This window comes from Oncorhynchus mykiss, chromosome 5, assembly GCF_057628025.1.
Source record: "Oncorhynchus mykiss isolate SJ-2025 chromosome 5, ASM5762802v1, whole genome shotgun sequence".
NCBI lineage: Eukaryota > Metazoa > Chordata > Actinopteri > Salmoniformes > Salmonidae > Oncorhynchus > Oncorhynchus mykiss.
This window is the reverse complement of record NC_143026.1, coordinates 48,269,052-48,292,400: the sequence shown is the minus strand read 5'-3', so window position 1 is coordinate 48,292,400 and position 23,349 is coordinate 48,269,052. Positions and strand designations below refer to the sequence as shown.

At 41.9% G+C, this 23,349-nt stretch overlaps 1 protein-coding gene across 4 annotated transcripts in view; it reads right to left on the bottom strand.

The window, feature by feature from the left end:
- Nucleotides 1-22,264, bottom strand: part of LOC110523976 (kelch-like family member 8) — a 29,072-nt gene extending 6,808 nt beyond the window's left edge. For 3 of the 4 annotated variants that reach the window (XR_016496097.1, XR_016496098.1, XM_021603193.3), the window contains exons 1-7: nucleotides 21,674-21,766; nucleotides 13,174-13,402; nucleotides 12,263-12,811; nucleotides 11,832-12,018; nucleotides 11,450-11,593; nucleotides 2,232-2,343; nucleotides 1,945-2,113 (exon numbers count right to left, since the gene is read on the bottom strand). Coding sequence is in view for 2 of the 4 variants with exons in the window: in XM_021603193.3 (XP_021458868.1) it covers nucleotides 1,945-2,113; nucleotides 2,232-2,343; nucleotides 11,450-11,593; nucleotides 11,832-12,018; nucleotides 12,263-12,811; nucleotides 13,174-13,380 (1,368 nt within the window). In the remaining 2 variants the exon portion in view is untranslated. Of the gene's footprint in view, nucleotides 1-1,944; nucleotides 2,114-2,231; nucleotides 2,344-11,449; nucleotides 11,594-11,831; nucleotides 12,019-12,262; nucleotides 12,812-13,173; nucleotides 13,403-21,673; nucleotides 21,767-22,113 lie in introns of those variants that run through there. The other variant, XM_036977724.2, reaches the window with a different exon arrangement.
- Nucleotides 22,265-23,349: the final 1,085 nt, after the last annotated feature.

Genomic DNA, 23,349 nt, shown 5'->3' with positions numbered 1-23,349 from the left:
TGTAACTAATGATGCTCACAAGCTACACAAGAGTCGTTAATGGGTTCATCTACATAAAAGATCATAGGAAATCCAAGGACATAGTCTAAAATACTGTAATAAGATCACATAGTTGATGTCAAACTCCACAAACTTGTCACTGACTAGTTGTATATTAATTTCCCACTGAGCAAACAATTTCTGTACCTTCATCTATCAGGGTGGACCTTATTTGTTTATTGACATTGGTCAAACTCATGAATGCAACTGTTTATGTCAACTTGTTTTGTGTTCTACTTGAGCCCTGGTTGACCTGAAAAGAAAATGGTAAAACTCTTCATTGTGAGGCTAAATAGAGTAAAAAGGGCATGACATGCAGTTAAATGAAAGTCAGATAAATGGAAAGCAGATTTTTGCTGGGGTCTCTGGACTGATAGGGCTAACTGTTATTATGGCCTGTTATTATGCACACGAACACAGACTTCAAATCACAAACAGCTCGGGGGATAAAATCTCTTTACTCGATGTCAATGATAAAAAAAATTGTTATAAAAGCATCTGAGGATGTCATGTGTGATGAGTGTTTGTATAAATGTGATGTAACACCTGGGTCGTGTCAACTAGGCACAAAACAGGGAAGAACTATCGGAATGAAAGACACTTGTTTTCTGCTGCACAATGTTTTGAAAAATGTTGCTATGGTGTGCCCTAATGAACACTTGATCCATAATATACTCAGCAAAAAAAGAAACGTCCTCTCACTGTCAACTGCGTTTGTTTTCAGCAAACTTAACGTGTAAATATTTGTATGAACATAACAACATTCAACAACTGAGACAAAGTCCCACAGACATGTGACAAACAGAAATTGAATAATGTGTCTCTGGACAAAGGGGGGGATGGGGGGGGGGCAAAATCAAAAGTAACAGTCAGTATCTGTTACAGCATTAAGTACTGCAGTGCATCTCCTACTCATGGACTGCACCAGATATGCCAGTTCTTGCTGTGAAATGTTACCATACTCTTCCACCAAGGCACCTGCAAGTTCCCGGATATTTCTGGGGGGAATGGCCCTAGTCCACAACCTCCGATCCAACAGGTCCCAGACGTGCACAATGGGATTGAGATCCGGGTTCTTCGCTGGCCATGGCAGAACACTGACATTCCTGTCTTGCAGGAAATCACGCACAAGACGAGCAGTATGGCTGGTGGCGTTGTCATGCTGGAGGGTCATGTCAGGATGAGCCTGCCGGAAGGGTACCACATGAGGGAGGAGGATGTCTTCCCTGTAACGCACAGCGTTGAGATTGCCTGCAATGACAACAAGCTCAGTCTGATGATGCTGTGACACACCGCCCCAGACCATGACGGACCCTCCACCTCCAAATTGATTCCGCTCCAGAGTACAGGCCTCGGTGTAACGCTCATTCCTTCGACAATAAACGCAAATCCGACCATCACTCCTGGTGGTGGTCTGCCACTGCGAGGATGATCAGCTGTGTCCTGTCTCCCTATAGCACTGTCTTAGGAGTCTCAGTATGGACATTGCAATTTCTTGCCCTGGCCACATCTGCAGTCCTCATGCCTCCTTGCAGCATGCCTAAGGCACGTTCACGCAGATGAGCATGGACCCTGGGCATCTTTATTTTGCTGTTTTTCAGAGTCCGTAGAAAGGCCTCTCTAGTGTCCCAAGTTTTCATAACTGTGACCTTAATTGCTTACTATCTGTAAGCTGTCAGTGTCTTCACGACCGTTCCACAGATGCATGTTCATTAATTGTTTATGGTTCAATGAACAAGCATGAGCAACAGTTTAATAAACCCTTTACAGTGAAGATCTGTGAAGTTATTTGGATTTGTATTAATTATCTTTGAAAGACAGGGTCCTGAAAAAGGGACGTTTCTTTATTTGCTGAGTTTAGTATATGATCAGTCTAGCCAGGTGTCTAGAGTGTCCTGTTCTCACCCCTAAGGCCACAGAGCCCACTCCACCTCTGGGCGTGTTCATGGGTGCCACAGCACTCCAGTGGTCGCTCTCGATGTCATATCTCTCTACATCGTTGAAACAGGAGTTGTCATCGAGACCACCGATGGCGTAGATAGGACCTTCCAGAGCTGCCAGAGCTATGCCTCTCCTTCACACAGCAATGAAAATAGTTCAGTATGAGTAGTATGAGTGTGAGTATAATTAGGTATTTTTTGGCTGTAAAACTACATTTCTACTTAATTTGCCTTTTGCCAGACATTACATACCTTTTAGTGTTCATGGAAGCTTTCATCATCCACTTGTTGGTGAGAGGATCAAACATCTCCATGTTGCCCAGGTGTTCACTACCATCATGGCCCCCTACTGCATACACTTTACCTGAGGAAGGATATAGTAAAAAAAAAAATCAGACTTCCCTGAAAGTGTTTAAGAAAAGCTTCTAGTGTGGAATGAAACAAAAGAAGAGCTGTAGATGCTTTTCTCCTGTTTTGTTCATAGCCTGAAGCTAGTTTATTTCAAGCGAATAGGCTTTTTAGAGTGGAAGCAAGCTGAACTATCAGTCTCTGTGCTCAGACCATCCCTGGGAGATTCTATAATGCACTCCAAACCTAATGAAGAAAAGAGACCTATGAGAAAACACACTACTGAACTGAACCAACATGTATCCATCATATGAAGGCTATTCTCTAGGGATGTGCATCTCGCCATACAAGCACAATTCGATACACATCTAGATACTGTACATGGGCTCTGATACAATACAGGAACAATATTTTTAGTTTGAAACCATTCGGTGCGATTTGATTAGTGGAACAAATTGATGCAATTCGGTTTGATTAGATGCAAACACATTCCAAATTAATATCTGATACTGATGTCTGTCTGAGCTGAATTCTCTGAGCTTGTGCGCACTTGTATACTATCCTCGTGAGTATTGAAAATCCCCAGAAGGATACGAAAACAAGGAAGATTCTCCAGGTCCCCACGTGGACAAAGGCTAGGAGGTACAAAGAGGCACAGACAACAAAAACAGGTGGAGTATTAGGAGGGGTTCTGAAAGACACTCACGGGGTTGTCCACTGAAAGTTGAGTAGCAACAACAACTGGAACCTAGAAAGACACCCATCGTGAGCACCCACTAAATTTGCCTAAGAAGAAGCAGATTAAAAATAAAAACCCACACCAAACTTAAGACAGGAAGCAAACCAAAATGGTGGAGCAAAACTAAAACAGGGAAGATCAGACAAAGGCATGCTTGACTAGAAATCAAATGCAGTTCAATAAATATATTTGATAAAATATTTACTAAGTAAACTAAAGACTAAACAAGTTTAATCAAAATGCAACAAGAAATGTAAATAATAACGAGGATATACAGTGCCTTGCGAAAGTATTCGGCCCCCTTGAACTTTGCGACCTTTTGCCACATTTCAGGCTTCAAACATAAAGACGAATCAACAACAAGTGGGACACAATCATGAAGTGGAACGACATTTATTGGATATTTCAAACTTTTTTAACAAATCAAAAACTGAAAAATTGGGCGTGCAAAATTATTCAGCCCCCTTAAGTTAATACTTTGTAGCGCCACCTTTTGCTGCGATTACAGCTGTAAGTCGCTTGGGGTATGTCTCTATCAGTTTTGCACATCGAGAGACTGAAATTTTTTCCCATTCCTCCTTGCAAAACAGCTCGAGCTCAGTGAGGTTGGAAGGAGAGCATTTGTGAACAGCAGTTTTCAGTTCTTTCCACAGATTCTCGATTGGATTCAGGTCTGGACTTTGACTTGGCCATTCTAACACCTGGATATGTTTATTTTTGAACCATTCCATTGTAGATTTTGCTTTATGTTTTGGATCATTGTCTTGTTGGAAGACAAATCTCCATCCCAGTCTCAGGTCTTTTGCAGACTCCATCAGGTTTTCTCCCAGAATGGTCCTGTATTTGGCTCCATCCATCTTCCCATCAATTTTAACCATCTTCCCTGTCCCTGCTGAAGAAAAGCAGGCCCAAACCATGATGCTGCCACCACCATGTTTGACAGTGGGGATGGTGTGTTCAGCTGTGTTGCTTTTACGCCAAACATAACGTTTTGCATTGTTGCCAAAAAGTTCAATTTTGGTTTCATCTGACCAGAGCACCTTCTTCCACATGTTTGGTGTGTCTCCCAGGTGGCTTGTGGCAAACTTTAAACAACACTTTTTATGGATATCTTTAAGAAATGGCTTTCTTCTTGCCACTCTTCCATAAAGGACAGATTTGTGCAATATACGACTGATTGTTGTCCTATGGACAGAGTCTCCCACCTCAGCTGTAGATCTCTGCAGTTCATCCAGAGTGATCATGGGCCTCTTGGCTGCATCTCTGATCAGTCTTCTCCTTGTATGAGCTGAAAGTTTAGAGGGACGGCCAGGTCTTGGTAGATTTGCAGTGGTCTGATACTCCTTCCATTTCAATATTATCGCTTGCACAGTGCTCCATGGGATGTTTAAAGCTTGGGAAATCTTTTTGTATCCAAATCCGGCTTTAAACTTCTTCACAACAGTATCTCGGACCTGCCTGGTGTGTTCCTTGTTCTTCATGATGCTCTCTGCGCTTTTAACGGACCTCTAAAACTATCACAGTGCAGGTGCATTTATACGGAGACTTGATTACACACAGGTGGATTGTATTTATCATCATTAGTCATTTAGGTCAACATTGGATCATTCAGAGATCCTCACTGAACTTCTGGAGAGAGTTTGCTGCACTGAAAGTAAAGGGGCTGAATAATTTTTCATGCCCAATTTTTCAGTTTTTGATTTGTTAAAAAAGTTTGAAATATCCAATAAATGTCGTTCCACTTCATGATTGTGTCCCACTTGTTGTTGATTTGTCTTTATGTTTGAAGCCTGAAATGTGGCAAAAGGTCGCAAAGTTCAAGGGGGCCGAATACTTTCGCAAGGCACTGTATATACATATATAGGGGGTACAGAGTCAATGTGCAGGGGTACAGGATAGTCAAGGTAATTTGTAAAGTGACAATGCATAGATAAACAGCGAGTAGCAGCAGTGTAAAAACAAAGGGGGGGGGGTCAATATAGATAGTCCGGGTGGCATTTGATTAGTTGTTCAGCAGTCTTATGGCTTGGGGAGCAATCACTAGGCAGCAATCACAGCCTCGAGTCGTCTTGGGTATGACGCTACAAGCTTGGCACACCTGTATTTGTGCAGTTTCTTCCATTCTTCTCTGCAGATCCTCTCAAGCTCTGTCAGGTTGGATGGGGAGCGTCACTGCACAGGTATTTCCAGGTTTCCAGAGAATTATTTCGGGTTCAACTCTGGGCTCTGGAGTTGAGACATTGAGACCCGAAGCCACTCCAGTGTTGTCTTGGCTGTGTGCTTAGGGTCATTGTCTTGAAAGGTGAACGTTCTCCCCAGTCTATGTACTTTGCGCTGTTCATCTTTCCCTCGATCATGACTAGTCTCAGCCCCTGCCGCTGAAAAACTTCCCCACAACATGCTGCCACCACCATGCTTCACCGTAGAGATGGTGCCAGGTTTCCTCCAGACGTGATGCATGGAATTCATGATCTATATTCTATATTGGTTTAAGTAGACCAGAGAATCTTGTTTCTCATGGCCTGAGAGTCTTTAGGTGCCTTTTGGCAAACTTCAAGTGGGCTGTCATGTGCCTGAGGCGTGGCTTCAGTCTGACCACTCTACCATAAAAGCCTGATTTGGTGGAGTGCTGCAGAGATAGTTGTCTTTCTGGAAGGTTCTCCCATCTCCACAGAGGAACTCTGGAGCTTTGTCAGAGTGACTATGAGGTTCTTGGTAACCTCCCTGACCGAGGCCCTTCTCCCCCGATTGCCCAGTTTGGCCGGGCGGCCAGCTCTAGGAAGAGTCTTGGTGGTACCAAACCTCCTCCATTTAAGAATGACGGAGGCCCCTGTGTTCTTGGGGACCTTCAATGCTGTAGAAATGTTTTGGCGCCCTTCCGCAGGTCTGTGCATCGACCCAATTCTGTCTCGGAGTTATAGGAACAATTTCTTCGACCTCATGGCTTGGTTTTTGCTGACCTGCACTGTCAACTGTGTGACCTTATATAGACAAGTGTGTGCCTTTCCAAATCATGTGCAATCAATTGAATTTACCACAGCTAGACTCCAAACAAGTAGTAGAAATATCAAGGACGATCAATGGAAACAGGATGCACCTGAGCTCAATTTTGAGTCTTATCTGCATAAGGCATTTGTTTTTATTTTTAAAACATTTGCAAAAAATCTTTAAAATCATTTTTAATTTGTCATTATGGTGGATTGTGCATAGATTCAGGGAAAACAAAATACGTAATAAATTTTAGAATAATGCTGTAACGTAACAAACTGTGGAAAAAAGCGGTCTGAAAGGCCACTCACCTCTTCACTGTCGACGTTGAGACTGGTGTTTTGCCGGTACTATTTATAATGAAGCTGCCAGTTGAGGACTTGTGAGGAGCCTGTTCCTCAAACTAGACACTAATGTACTTGTACTCTTGCTCAGTTGTGCACCGGGGCCTCACACTCCTATTCACCACTATTCTGGTTAGAGCCAGTTTGAGCTGTTCTGTGAAGGGAGAAGTACACAGTATTGTACGAGAATTTCAGATTCTTGCCGATTTTTCGCATGGAATAGCCTTCACTTCTCAGAACAAGAATAGACTGACAAGTTTCAGAAGAAAAGTCTTTGTTTCTGGCCATTTTGAGACTAATTGAACCCACAAATGATATTGCTCCAGATACTCAACTGGTCTAAAGAAGGCCAGTTTTATTGCTTCGTTAGTCAGAACAACAGTTTTCAGCTGTGCTAACATAATTGCAAAAGGGTTTTCTAATGATCAATTAGCCTTTTAAAATTATACACTTGGATTAGCTAACAATGTGCCATTGGAACACAGGAGTGATGGTTGCTGATAATGGGCCTCTGTACGCCTATGTAGATATTACATAAAAAATCTGCTGTTTCCAGCTACAATAGTCATTTACAACATTAACCTCTCTGGGATAGGCGGGATGCAAATGTCTCACCTGGCCAATTGCCAGGAAAAATGCAGAGCGCCAAATAAAATTTTTTTTTATAAAATTCGACCTTTCATTAAATCACACAACCAAATTAAAGCTACACTCATGGTGAATCCAGCCAACATGTCAGATTTCAAAAAGGCTTTTCGGCGAAAGCATAAGAAGCTATTGTCTGATGATAGCACAAGCGTAAACAAAGAGACAATAGCATATTTCAACCCTGCAGTTACCACACAAAACGCAGAAATAAAATATAAAATCATGCCTTACCTTTGACGAGCTTCTTTTGTGGGCACTCCAATATGTCCCATAAACATCACAAGTGGTCCTTTTGTTCGATTAATTCCGTCCATATATATCCAAAATGTCAATTTATTTGGCGCGTTTGAGCCAGAAAAAAAACAGCTTCCAATTTGTGCAACGTGACTACAAAATATCTCAAAAGTTACCTGTAAACTTTGCCAAAACATTTCAAACTACTTTTGTAATACAACTTTAGGTATTTTTAACAATGTCTACACTGACAGTTTTACAATCCAGGGTTACTCCTCAACTTGCTCAACTTCCACATTATTTATTACAAGATTTATGAGGTTTAGTGAATGATATGTCCCAAATACAATGCTTTTAGTTTTTGAAATATTTACGACTTATTCCTTGCCATCCATTATGGAACTAAGTGCAGCTCTGTTAACTTCTTATGGCAGGGGGCAGTATTGAGTAGCTTGGATGAATAAGTTGCCCAAAGTAAACGGCCTGCTCCTCAGTCTCAGTTGCTATTATATGCATATATATGCATATTAGTATTGGATAGAAAACTCTAAAGTTTCTAAAACTGTTTGAATGATGTCTGTGAGAGTGTAACAGAACTCATATGGCAGGCAAAATCCTGAGTTGAAATCAAAACAGGAAGTGATAAATCTGAGCTTTGTATGTATTCAGAGTCCCCAATGAAATCCCCTTGAGATATTGATGTTGCACTGCCTTGGGGTTCCACTAGATGTCAACCAATAATATACATTTTAATGAGACTTCTATGGTGTTGTGGGAGTGAATGAGAGCAGAATGCATCAGGTGTCTATCAAGCGGCCATTTTCTGATCACGCTTATTCCTCATGGTACCCACTTGCGTTCCATCTATAATTCCATGTGTATTATCATCTACATTTATGATGAGTATTTCTGTTGAATGATGTGGCTATGCAAAATCACTGGATGTTTTTGGAACTAGTGAATGTAATGCGCCAATGTAAACTCATATTTTGATAAATATGAACTTTATCAAACAAAACATACATGTATTGTGTAACATGAAGTCATATTAGTGTCATCTGATGAAGGTCATCAAAGGTTAGTGATTAATTTTATCTCTATTTGTGCTTTTTGAAACTCCTCTCTTCGGCTGGGGAAAAAAAATGGCTGTGTTTATCTGTGGCTATGTGGTGAACTAACAATCGTTTGTGGTTCTTTTGCTGCAAAGCATATTTGAAATCGGACACAATGAGAATACGAGAATAGCTTTAAAATTGTATGAGATACATGAATGTTTGAGGAATTTTAATTATGAGATTTTTGATGTTTTGAAAATGGCACCCTACACTTTGACTGGCTGTTGTCATATCGCTCCCGTTAACGGGATTGCAGCCATAAGAAGTTAAGCTCCCTCCCTCGTCATGTCGTTGTGTAGCAAGTTGCCATATGTTGTGTCAGTCTGCCAGGGACCTTCTCCTAATGTGTATGTTTATTCTGTGTTATCATTTAGTTCATAATTAAACCAATTTGTGTAGTACTGAATCATAAGTAAGGCTGGGGATTTTGCAGATGCAGGAGTTTACGACTGTTCAGAATATGATTAATACGTTTTTTATGGATGTAATAAGTAAAGACATTCAGAGAATTCAGGAGATTGTAACTCTAAACAACCGCTCTCGTGGTGCCCCAAATTCGTAATGAGTTAATTATTACATTACTATTTTAAAATAGTTTGCTGATTCGATAAATAACAGTCATTGGATTAATGAAAGTAAAGTCACGACATTGGCTTTACTCAAAGCCAGTGGCATGTCATTGGTAAAGATTGAAAAACGTAAGGGACCTAGACAGCTGCCCTGGGGAATTCCTGATTCTACCTGGATTATGTTTGAGGCTTCCATTAAAGAACACCCTCTGTATTCTGTTAGACAAGTAGCTCTTTATCCACAATAAAGCAGGGGGTCTAAACCCGTAACACATACGTTCTTCCATCAGCAGACTCTCGATAATTTCAAAAGCCACACTGAAGTCTAACAAAACAGCTCCCACAATCTTTTAATCATCAATTTCTCTCAACCAATCGTCAGTCACTTGTGTAAGTGCTGTAAATGTTGAATGTCCTTTCCTATAAGCGTGCTGAAAGTCTGACATGATGTCCAAACAAGTTCATTCGGACTAAAACCAAGAGATCCCTGAACAACTTCCTACGCTGCAAAGAGTACAAAGTTCAAACGTTGAAAATAATTTCACCAGGGCCTTAACGATACTGGGAGTCTGAGATTTTCCTCAGTGGAATGGCCTCAGGGAAACAAGTGGCAGCACACATAATGGTTAAGAGAAACTGGTTACCACCCGTCTTGGCTTTGGGCAAAGGACCAACGCAATCCACCAGAACCCTGCTGAAAGGTTTGTCAAAAGCAAGAATAGGCTTCAAAGATGCAACCACATAATGACTAACGAGGTGAAGCCAATCGGTGCGCCCTAAGTGATAACGAGCCATACGTGCTAAAGTCCAACCTCAAAACATAATTGAAAAACCAAAGCCTGTAACAATAGTAAAACATATGCTGCGCCTGCATGTATGATGCAATAGTGTAGACTGACCATCTACCACTATAAGATGGGAAAGTTGTTTTCATCCCCCCACTTTTTATCTGAAATCCTCATCACCCACTGATTAACTTGTCATGTAGCAGATAAAACAATTTTGACCTAGTAATATGTCAACACTTACCTTGAGAAATTATGACTAGAGCCATACTGATATGTTTTTTTTTTTGGTCTGATACAGCGGGGAAATGAAAAAGTGTGTACTTTCCACAAATGTACTTTTAACAAGGCACACCTGTTATTTGAAATGCATTCCAGGTGACTACCTCATGAAGCTGGTTGAGAGAATGCCAATTGTTTGCAAAGCTGTCATCAAGGCAAAGGCTGGCTACTTCGAAGAATCTCAAATATATTTTGATTTGTTTAACACTTTTTTGGTTACTACATGATTCCTATACATGTCATTTCTTAGTTTGTCTTCACAATTATTCTACAATGTAGAAAACAGTAAAAAAAACTGAATGGAGTAGGTGTGTCCAAACTTTTGACTGTTAAATAACAATTTTTATAACAGCTTCAGATTTCACCTCTGTCTCAAAAGCAAATGGTTTTGACCGTTTGGAACTTTACAGAGGAGAGCTGCTGTCTTTTCCGGTTCCGACCAGTACGGCTTGCAAAAATGATTGCTGTCCTTGTTATGAAATTACACCTTTACCCTGTTCATGTAAAAATGACTGTTTAAAGGAGAACTACCAAAAACATTTCATATGGATAATCTGGCAGTCAAAAAGTCCCAATCAGCAGCTAGAGGTACAATCAGCAAGATGTGAGATGTGTCCACTCCGGTAGCCTACACAGCATATTGGTAACAATGACTCAGCAAATTACATGGGTTATCCCTCAATTAATAAAGCCCATGATTTAATATTGCAAAAGCCATTTTAAAAACATCAATGCTAAAGGTGCCGCGCAGACATAGCCTACGAATATTTGAAAAAGGGATAGGGTAGGCCTACCTCTTGTTGGCATGAGCAGCTGCATCTCCCACACTGTACAAACAGTTGTTATCTGACTTGTAGATCAATGTCATACGCAGTTACATGCATAAAAGTTCAAAAAGCTGAAGGAGGACGCTTCAATTCAAAAATAAGTATTTTTGGAATAAGGCAGAAAAAAAAGAATGAGTAAAAAACATTAGTGAACCAGCAATTCGTAACATTGTAATCGGTTGTCATTTGGATCGGTTTTGGCTTCCGCATACTGATGCGCTTGCATCTTAAACAATTGAACTGGGGACCGATGTGTATCGGTGAGTCGCTGCATCCATGTTCTCCCAACACCATAGACATCGCATCACTGTATCCGTCTAATTAAGGCGTCAGAGTATGGACAATGCCATTGAGGCCATCTCCAATTTTCTTCTTCACAAGTGTAATTAATTGGCTGATCCCTCTTGATGACCCAGTTGGAGTCATTTGATCCTTCCTTAACCCATTGGAAGTCCCACCCTGTTGACTCCTTCAAAATGATGAAAGTCCTCAATGGCGCTACCCATGCTAAAACAGGCTTTTGGCCACTAGAATCCTATATCCATCTATTCACCATCTCTCCTTTCACCTTCTCATCCCTCCATCTCTCACCTCCTACAGAAATTACTCCAACATGGCGTCTCCTGCTGTTCATCTCAGGCCCGAAGAACCAACTGTTCTTGCTGATGGAGTAACACTCGATGCTGCGGAACGGGTCACCAGAACCTCCCCGGCCACCAACACAGAACAATACACCTGAGGAGAGTTGGGGGGCAAAGGTCAGAGCAGGACCAGTGAAAAAAACAACACTGCAATGCCAGCTCAACATATAAATACACACTCAGAGGAATCAAAAGACCGAAGGTTTTGTTATTTGTGACAAGAAGAATTGCAGGAATTCCAGCTTTTTCTTGATCATTGTTCTGCATTGTACAAGCTCAACCCTATTACGTAGTTGATTGCTTAATAGTTGGACAGGCAACCAGTCTGTTACCTGCAGTATGTTTCCTAGGTGTGGTGCGGACTGAGTACTCAAAGTCAGGCACCATCTTGTTGCTGAGGTGCAGGTGATAGTTCCTGGCCTCATCCAGCAGATCCCGGCAGCTCAGATTTCTTTTGATCATCTCCTCCTTGGCCACCGTGCCTGTCAGGAAGTCTACTGGGAGCAGGGGGAGGCGCACCTACAGGACACGCATATATACCACAGAGTTAACATACACTCGGACATAAAACACAGAAGCACCTGCAGGGCAGCCGGGTAACACAGCACAGATTCAAACACCACACACAGGAGTAATGCAAAAACTCCATAAACAGACAACAAAGTCAATGTACACACAGAAACACATAAGCACCAACAAACATACCTACATCTGAGAATTCATTAAAATGCAAAGACTGAGATGTGTGCGACTACTATCGGACCTGAGTCATGATCTGGTCCAGCCAGGCCTCATGGTGCTGGGGGTTGGCCTTCAGCCACTTGACAGCAGCATTGTAAACCTGTGTCTCAGAGTGGATGTTCAGTTCGCTGGAGGACAGCAGGGTTCTCAGGTGCTGAGGCGACACGCACATGAAGTCCTCACAGTTCACCACCTCCCGGAAGTGCTCGCAAGCATAACGGTCCGCCATGTCCATCAGGTCGACGCGGTTGTGGCTCTCGGCAAAGGTGCGGACAGCCAAACAGTTGGAGGGGTGGAAGTGTGCCTTCATGTACTCACAGCAGGCCCTGGCGACCAGCTCCACCTGCAGAATACAGGCTGCATAGAGAAGAGGCTGCACGTTGTCCACTGTCAGGGTCAGGCGGGAGGAGTAGGCAAAACGCACCAGGTCGTGGATGGCATCTCCGTCAAAGTCCTTGATCTCTATCAGGTCCTGTTTGGCCTCTGACATCTCAGACAAGAACATGGCCCTGAAGTAAGGGATGACACAGGCCAGCACCAGCTTGTGGCATGGTATCAGCCTGCTTCCCACCTGAACACGGTGAGAACAGAGAGAAAGACAGGGAGAGGGAGGGAGAAAGGGCAGAAACAAGTTAATGTCAGCTCAAAAGTTATTAATTCCCTGAGCTATTCATTCCACAAGCTTCAGTTGGTTCAATTGAGCCTTTAAAAAAAAAAAAAAAAGAGACGAGGGCTTTCACCAACTATTCAACGATTCAAACTAATTTGATTCAATAGGCCTAACTGGTCTCCATTAAACTTCACAAAAACAGACATGAAAAGGCTTTGTCGTCAAAAATGACACTTCGGTTTCATGTTTACTTACTTTTCCTACCATGATATGGCTAACTTAGTATGAAGAGTATTGTGACAACAGGGCCATACTTTGCCTACCTTCAGTGTAACATCACAGAGCTCCCCCAATTCGTAGAACTGGCGCAAAGAGTTGTGGAAGTCCTTCCATGCCTCGTGGGCCTCAAAGACAAAAGATCCATCTGGCTCAGAGTCTCCATCAGGCCTGGTGGTGCTCTGAAGCTTCTCCTTCTCCTGCTTGAGCTTATGCTGCTTGGCATGTTCCGGCACCATATCACCTGGGGCCATCACCGTCTACAGGGAGCCAAACCTAGGGAAGAGAGGTCAAAAAGAATGGGAGATAAAAAATGCTCTCAAACAATAAATCTGTCATTTACATGTTAAAGGACCCATGAGCACTGTCGTGACTTGACTATCATTAATGTGATGAATGCTATTTATCAAATCATTATCTGTTTAATTGTTATTAGATTAAATAGAGCCCTCAGCTGGCCACTTACACAATGTAGTCGTTTACACTCATTCTTCAACATAAAGGCTTGAAACTACGTCAAAATGCTGTAGACACTTTAGGGAATACGTAGAAAAAGGAATCTGGTTGATATCCCTTTCAATGGCCAATAGGGGTGCATAGGAATACAACAGTTACAAAACATGAGTCACTTCCTGATTGGATTTTTCTTAGGCTTTCGCCTGCACTATCAGTTCTGTTATACTCACAGACAATATTTTTACAGTTTTGGAAACTTTAAAGTGTTTTCTATCCCAAGCTGTCAATTATATGCATATTCTTTTTTTTTTTTCTTTCTTTTTACTTTTTTTTTACCCCTTTTTCTCCCCAATTTCGTGGTATCCAATTGTTGTAGTAGCTACTATCTTGTCTCATCGCTAAAACTCCCGTACGGGCTCGGGAGAGACGAAGGTTGAAAGTCATGCGTCCTCCGATACACAACCCAACCAGCCGCACTGCTTCTTAACACAGCGCGCATCCAACCCGGAAGCCTGCCGCACCAATGTGTCGGAGGCTACACCGTGCACCTGGCAACCTTGGTTAGCGCGCACTGCGCCCGGCCCGCCACAGGAGTCGCTGGTGCGCGATGAGACAAGGACATCCCTACCGACCAAGCCCTCCCTTAACCCGGACGACGCTAGGCCAATTGTGCGTCGCCTCACGGACCTCCCGGTCGCGGCCGGTTACGACAGAATTATATGCAAATTCTAGCATCTGGTCCTGAGGAATAGGCCATTTTCTCTGGGAACGTTATTTTTCCAAAAATTAAAATAGCTAGCTTCAAGAGGTTAATTGCCTCGTTCAGGGGCAGAACGACAGATTTTCCCCTTGTCAGCTTGGGGGATCCAATCTTGCTACATGTTAACTAGTCCAAAGCAATAACGACCTGCCTCTCTCTCGTTGCACTCAACAAGGAGACTGCCTGTTACGCGAATGCAGTAAGCCAAGTTAAGTTGCTAGCTAGCATTAAACTTATCTTATAAAAAACAATCAATCATAATCACTAGTTAACTACACATGGTTGATGATATTATTAGATATTATCTAGAGATAATTTTGTACCCGTTTCCTCCAGCACCTTCAGTGTTTAATTAGTGTCATTAGTTGAAGCAGACTGTGTTTGTCTATTGTTGTGACCTAGATGAAGTTCAGATCAAATTTTAATACCAATTGATGTAGAAATCTAGGTATTTCCAAATGGTTCACATACCTTTTCTTGCTACTGTACGTTAATAGAAACATCCTATTTTCCTAAGTTTTCAGCAAAATTAACATTGGTAAATATTTGAATTTTGTATGAACATAACAAGATTCAACAACTGAGACAAACTGAACAAGTTCCACAGTCATGTGACGAACAGAAATGGAATAAAGTGTCCCTGAACAAAGGGGGGGGCAAAATCAAAAGTAACCGTCAGTATCTGCTGCATTAAGTACTGCAGTGCATCTCCTCCTGATGGATTGCACCAGATTTGCCAGTTCTTGCTGTGAGATGTTACCACACTCTTCCACCAAGGCACCTGCCAGTTCCCGGACATTTCTGGGGAAGGCACAGCGTTGAGATTGCCTGCAGTGACAACGAGCTCAGTCCGATGATTAGACACACCACCCCAGACACCCCAGACCATGACGTACCCTTCACCTCCAAATCGATCCCGCTCCAGAGTACAGGCCTCGGTGTAACGCTCATTCCTTCGACGAAAAACGCAAATCAGACCATAACCCCTGGTGAGACAAAAACTTGACTCGTCAGTCAAGAGCACTTTTTGACAGTGCTGTCCAGTGGAGTTGGATTTGTGCCCATAGGCGACGTTGTTGCCGGTGATGTCTGGTGAAGACCTGCCTTACAACAGGCCTACAAGCCCTCAGTCCAGCCTCTCTCAGCCTATTGCGGACAGTCTGAGCACTGATGGAGGGATTGTGCGTTCCTGGTGTAACTCGGACAGTTGTTGTTGCCATCCTGTACTTGTCCCGCAGGTGTGATGTTCAGATGTACCGATCCTGTGCAGGTGTTGTTCCATGTGGTCTGCCACTGCGAGGATGATCAGCTGTGTCCTGTCTCCCTATAGCGCTGTCTTAGGAGTCTCAGTATGGACATTGCAATTTCTTGCCCTGGCCACATCTGCAGTCCTGATACCTCCTTGCAGCATGCCTAAGGCACGTTCACGCAGATGAGCAGGGACCCTGGGCATCTTTCTTTTGGTGTCTTTCATTCAGTAGAAAGGCCTCTCTAGTGTCCTAAGTTTTCATAACTGTGACCTTAATTGCTTACCGTCTGTAAGTTGTTAGTGTCTTCACGACCGTTCAACAGGTGCATGTTCATTAATTGTTATGGTTCAATGAACAAGCATGAGAAACAGTGTTTAAACCCTTTACAATGAAGATCTGTGAAGTTATTTGGATTTTTACAAAATATCTGTGAAATACAGGGTCCTGAAAAAGGGATGGTTTTTTTTTCTGAGTTTAGGTATGCACGTCAGCTTTCACATCGGTTTTGCACATCGGCGTTAATAAACTAGACAACGTCGGCCGATACCGATGTTGGCATTTCTAGCTAATGTCGGACGATTCCGATATATCATGCATCCCTAATCAATAGTTATAAAAGAGACATTAGGGGTGCCATAATGAAGCTTGGGAGGGGCTGAGTGCAGGGAAAATGGTCACGTGGCAATACTGATAAGGGGAGGAACCGTTAACACTCAGCCCCCTCCCTAGCAATAATGATGCAATGTTTAGCGATAAAGAGGAAACTCCACCCAAAGTGGCATTTGTATACTTTCACGGGTGAAACCATGTCTTTGTCTAATGCAGCTGTATTGACCCTCTGGGAAGAATAAACTTGGGTTGAGCTTTCAATGTGCCCGTTGAGTTTTTACTCTGAGAATTAGAACCTAACAGAGCGTTGGGCCAGTAACCCAAAAGGTTGCTGGATCAAATCCCCGAGCTGAAAAGGTAAAAAAAAAATGTTGTTCTGCCCCAGAAAAAGGCAGTTAACCCACTGTAGGCCGTCATTGTAAATACAAATTAGTCCTTAACTGACTTGCCTAGTAAAATAAATGGTTAAATAAATAAAAATACAAAAAATAAATGTTTAGGTGGCCATGATGGTATGAGGCCCAGATTGGGAATTTAGCCAGGACACCGGGGTTAGCACCCCTACTTTTACAATAAGAACCATGGTCACTAAAGATCACACAGAGAGCCAGGACACTCGTTTAACATCCCATCCAAAAGACGGCACCCAAAACAGGTCAATGTCCCCAATCACTGCCCTGGGGGATTGGGATATTTGTTTTAGACCGGAGGATATAGTTCCTCCTACTGGTCCTCCGACACCACTTCCAGTAGCATCTGATCTCCCATCCAGGGCCAGACCAGGACCAACCCTGCTTAGCTTCCCAGGCAAGCCAGCAGTGGGATGCAGGGTGGTATGCTTCTGGCTCCACCTCGATAATCTCTAATCCTCGGTGTGAATGAGCAATGGCTACGAGTTCCATGCGCTCATATCTTTAGCTGCCAATGGACCAGTGTATCGATGTGTCCATATGGTAGAGGCTGGTGATCCCGCATTAGACTTTCAGATTACCATTTTAATTCCGATTTTTATTATTACCCATATGACAATGATTGAGAAATAAAAACAATTATTATTGAAATTAAACTGTTCCATGAAAATGTGCTTATGAAAAGAATAACTGGCACGCAGAACAGCTTATGAAGTCTTTATGAAAATAAAAATATTTTCCATGGTTGGATTTTGCCTACAAGCTACTTTGAAGCAAGGTAAGACATGCCTCATACCATTAAATAAAACATTCAAGTTTCAAACAATTAAGAATGATCTCAAAATGCATACTGCCTCCAGCTCACATTGTAGTGGTGGGTGACGCACTAATAGCTTGTTGCATGGACTTGAATGGGACATGATGACTAACAAAAATACACAGACCAATTTAACTCCACTAAATTATGCAAATTAGAACAATAAACATGATGGTATTTAAGTCAACTGGTTTTCTATTAATGAATAAAAAGCATTATTTTGCAATAGTATTTTCTTTCCTCCCAGTACTTTTGGCCGGCAACAGTTTTATTTAAACAGTCCGAAAGATGACAAATTGCAGGCTAAATTGCCGGCTAACTGACATCCTGGCTGACACCCCATTATTTCTGCAGACATTGTTGAATCTTTAATTGGAAAACGTGGTCAGAGAGAGATTTTACAGAAATTGTGTTAGCACATTTTGCATTACACAGTTTTTCCAGTAAATGTGTTTTTGTAAAATGTGAATTGTTAAAAGTAGTCCTTGTGCATGGAGTTGTATGGTTTGTTGAACTTTGAAATCAATAGTTTTTGTTTGGCATACATTTTAAAAGTGAACAATCTGAGTCTCAGCACAATTCTGTTACTATCGAATTGCCCTATCAGGACAATTCAGGAAGCTTGTGAGAAGGTAGAGGACTTTAGAACAGTACATTTGGCCTACAGCCAACCAAATGCTCAAGTTGAGTCTATTCTGTTCTCTCCCTCACAAGTGCACACTCAATGGAAAAAGAGGTCAGGCTAATTCTCACAGGAGGCTCAATGTATGATGACACTGTTGGCAATAGAGAGATGTAGGACAGATGCCATTGAGCCCCAGCCAAGTGTGGAGGTCTCTCTCCTGCCAAACAAATATGGCACAGCTTGAAAATGGAGCATCACAAACGAGAACACATTTCCACCCACACTTGACAGATTATGTGGCCTCTAGTGAGCTTTCTAGCACTGAATAGATTCCATGTGACAACACCTCAGCAACACAAAGCCTCAGTATTCTACCGAGCTCAAAGGGCAGAAGACATATACTGCAGAGATAATGTGGTCAAAGGGCACCCGAGTGGCAGAGTGGTCTAAGGCACTGCATCTCAGCGCTAAATGTGTCACTACAGACACCCTGGTATGAATCAAGGCTGTATCACAACCGGCCGTGATTGGAAGTCCCATAGGGCGGTGCACAATTGGCCCAGCGTCATCCGGGTTTGGCTGGTGTAAGCCGTCATTATAAATAAGTACGTGTTCTTAACTGACTTGCCTAGTTAAATAAAATAAAAATGTAAAGGCTCTTTATTTCCTTGACAACTCGTTAAATCTAGAAACCATCCCATCTAAGTCTGTCTAAAAGACATATACTGATAAAACTGTAGGCAATGAGTGTATTGAAAATTACATACAGTACCAGTCAAAAGTATGGACACCAACTCATTCAAGGGCTATTTTTTTTTTTTTTTTTACTATTTTCTACATTATATAATAAAATTAATGGAACCATGTAGTAAATCAAATCAAATTTATTTTATATAGCCCTTCGTACATCTGCTGATATCTCAAAGTGCTGTACTGAAACCCAGCCTAAAACCCCAAACAGCAAGCAATGCAGGTGTAGAAGCACGGTGGCTAGGAAAAACTCCCTAGAAAGGCCAAAACCTAGGAAGAAACCTAGAGAGGAACCAGGCTATGTGGGGTGGCCAGTCCTCTTCTGGCTGTGCCGGGTGGAGATTATAACAGAACATGGCCAAGATGTTCAAATGTTCATAAATTACCAGCATGGTCGAATAATAATAAGGCAAAAAGTAGTAACCAAAGAAAGAGTATTTTATATTTGAGAGTTGCCACCCTTTGCCTTGATGACAGCTTTGCACACATTTGGCATTCTCTCAACCAGCTTCATGCGGTAGTCACCTGGAATGCATTTCAATTAACAGGTGTGCCCTGTTAAAAGTTAATTTGTGGAATTTCCTTCTTAATGCATTTGAGCCAATCAGGGTGATATACAGAGGATTGATCTATTTGGTAAAAAAACAAGTCCATATTAGGTCAAGAACAGCTCAAATAAGCAAAGAAAAACAACAGGCCATCAATACTTTAAGACATGAAGGTAAGCCAATCCGGAAAATGTCAAGAACTTTGTAAGTTTCTTCAAGTGCAGTCGCAAAAACCATCAAGCGCTATGATGAAACTGGCTCTCATGAAGACAACCACCGGAAAGGAAGAGTTACCTTTGCTACAGAGGATAAGTTTATTAGAGTTACCAGCCTCAGATTACAGCCCAAATAAACACTTCAGAGTTCAAGTAACAGACATTTCAACATCAACTGTTCAGAGGAGACTGCGTGAATGAGGCCTTCATGGTCAAATTGCTGCAAAGAAACCACTACAAAAAGGACACCGATAAGAAGAGACTTGCTTGGGCCAAGAAACACAAGCAATGGACATTAGACCGGTGGAAATCTGTCAAAATGTGAGATTTTTGCTTCCAACCGCCGTGTCTTTGTGAGACACAGAGTAGACGAACTGCATGTGTGGTTCCCACCGTGAAGCATGGAGGTGGTGTGATGGTGGTTTGCTGGTGACACTGTCAGTGATTTATTTTGAATTCAAGGCACAATTAACCAGCATGGCTACCACAGCATTCTGCAGGGATACACCATCCCATCTGGTTTGCGCTTAGTGGGACTAGAATATGTTTTTCAACAGGACAATGACCCAACACACCTCCAGGCTGTGTAAGGGCTATTTTACCAAGAGTGATGAGTGCTGCATCACATGACCTGGCCTCCACAATCACCCAACCTCAACCCAATTGAGATGGATTGGGATGAGTTGGACCGCAGAGTGTAAGAAAAGCAGCCAACAAAAGCTCAGCATTTATAGGAACACCTTCAAGACTATTGGAAAAGCATTCCAGGTAAAGCTGGTTCAGAGAATGCCAAGTGTGCAAAGCTGTCATCAAGGCAAAGGGTGGCTACTCAGAAAAATCTAAAATCTAACAATATATATAGATTTGTTTAACAGTTTTGATTACGACATGATTCCATGTGTTATTTCATTTCATTCTACAATGTAGAAAATAGTAAAAATAAAGAAAAGCCCTTGAATGAGCAGGTGTGTCCAAACTTTTGACTGGTACTGTAAATTAACTGACTAGGGTTGAAAGCAAGTGCACTGCACCCATACCCTTATTCAAATTCAGTCCACCAACAGTTGGGGTTTTCTATCCGTGTGTGTGTGAGAGAGAGAGACAAGGCTCATTGCCAACTGTTTGACAGTGTGCCAGCTTTGAATCAGGGATTTCCACTGTGCAAAGTGACATGTGTAGCCATGATGAGACACACACAAAGCAAACACGCCACCATATCAACCTACTTTTGTCATATCTAATTACTTAATCTACTTCCCAGAACTGAAAAAGGACATCTTCAGTTTTTAGAGCCATGTTTCTCTATGTGAGTCTCTCTGCAATAGGTTAATTAGGCTGCCCAGTCTCATCCACCATGATTTTACTAAGCAGATGTGTCCCAATGCCATGTGTTAAAGTTACCCTGACCCATCGAACAATAAATATCTCTCTGAATGAGGTTGAAGACTGAATAAGTTAAAAAAAAACAGCACTGTTGTTACAGTATGACCGTATGTTCAGTGACACATGGCCAGAGAGCAATTACAGCATGTCTCAGGGCTTATGGACAAATGGCATTGAGAAGCTAAAGTTGACCTTCTGGACAACCAACACCTTGCTTACTATGCTAGTTAGTCTTTGGCAACCAACCAAACCATAGCTAGCCAACTATCCACCTGCTCCATATTTATGTGTTTAACCAAATAAGCTTACCTAGTTATGTTTATTGTTGCGCTAGCTAACATGCTAATACTAGCTAGGTAAATAGGATGCTAGAGCAAACTAGCTAGCAAACGTTACCTTCATTGGCTAGCTAACTTTACAGGTTGCAAGCGTCTAACGTTAGATGTCAAAAAGTCTGCGTCTCTCTTATTTTGCAGTGCAAGTAAGTCCGTAGTAGTATGGGAAACTTAAAATAATAGTTAGCTATTGCCGTATATTTTTGCTAGCTAACAACAAGGAAAGTTAGCCAACGTTAGCTTGCTAGCTGACAATATCCTGAACTTGTTGACATCAAATCACTAATGCAAGATGTGGAGGAAACGAATTAATGCCAGCCTTGCTGCACATTTAATACATGGACACTTTGAGACAATCTACATGAAACAAATGTATTTTTTTCTGTTACCTCAGCTTGTATAAATCCATGCACACTTCAATCCAATTGCATTTCTTGCAGTGAAGAAATAACCAATTCGATTCGTTTTAGCAAAGATGTTGTAATTTGCAATGCTTTATGGGAGATGTGGTCGACTTCCAGCTCAGCGCAGTTGTCATCATATGAAACATGTTAACATTGTAAGATACAGTAAATAATACATGCGTTATCTATTACTTCAAAAAAGTACATCTTATAAATTAAACACATACACCGCATTACATTTCTTTTTAGTTTGGATATTGGTTTGATATTCGGGGTTTGCTCGTAAATACTTCCTCTAGAAAGGTCCTAGACAGGGCCGGTCCTGGACATTCTGCCGCCCTAGGCAAGACAAAAGTATGCAAACCCCTACCCCACACAAAATAGAAGTTTCAGGAAATAATGGAGAGAGATATAGACATTCTTACCATATTTCTCAGTGTCAAACTAGAGTGTCTTGTTTGCAAATAATTACATCGTAGACATCCTAATGAATTTAAGCATGGCCCTTTCAAGTGAACTTTCCACCCAGACAGAGGCTCTACTGAAAATGTAAGCTTCAACTGCTGGCTACTCGTTGTATAACACAAGGAAGATGACTCATGAAATGAATGGAGGTGTCTGTATGTCATGAGCCTCGGTAGAGAACAGCCCCTTCAATTCCTACTACCATCAGGAGAAGACTTCAAACCACAGTACCCACCTACAGAGAGCGTGAAATAGACAGACAGGGATGCCAGTAAACCAGTGTCTGAGGATTTGTAGCATGACAATAACAAGATACTAAAAAGTAGACAGATTTGACATACCCCCAAGATCTTTCTTTGGGCCACTTGTAGTTTACAAATACACCCAATGCTACAGGGACTACCAAGGTGATCAAAGTGATGCCTAAAAAAATAATATGTTTATACATAGGCCTACATGGCAGCTAATACATATTGAATAACATCAGACCAGAAGTATGACTCCAAATCTCCAACATTTTATGTAGCCCTCGTTTCAAGCCCTAATCATAGGCTGCTGGTGAACTTTTATTCCATTCCAATGCATTTGACGATTCTTACGATTTCTGACCTACAGAGTTTATCACACTGCGCTCTCCAATGTTAAAAGGTTAAAGATTCAGATGGAAAACGTGAGAGAGAAAGAGAGTGAGAGAAAGAGAGAGAAGTAAATAGTGAGACCGAAGAGAGAGAAGATTCAAACCATCAAGGTGGCAAAAAATAATATATTTTTTTATTGAAATGTGAAAGAACCAAAAGGTCATTACCAATATTAAAGTAAGGTATTCTGATGGTGCCTGCCTCCACACAGGAGTGTGTGTAGACGAACAGACCCAGAGGCATCATACCCATACCAAGAACTGTAGAAATTGTCATCATGGTGATGCTACAGCAATAGACGGGCAACAGACAAAACAACAGACAGACGTGTTAGCCTAGCAGGATGACCGGCCCATGACCTTGTATTGGTAGGAGACACGTTCACAGAGAACCAGCAGATCATGGGGTATAAGTGTCAACTCCATCATGTTCTGAATGGAGCCCCTCCGTCACCTGAGGTAATGCTTACACTGGACCACTTTAATATGACCCTCACTGTTTGATTCATTATCCAACAAAATGGCTGTAAATGGCTGGAATCTAACATACCTTATGTAA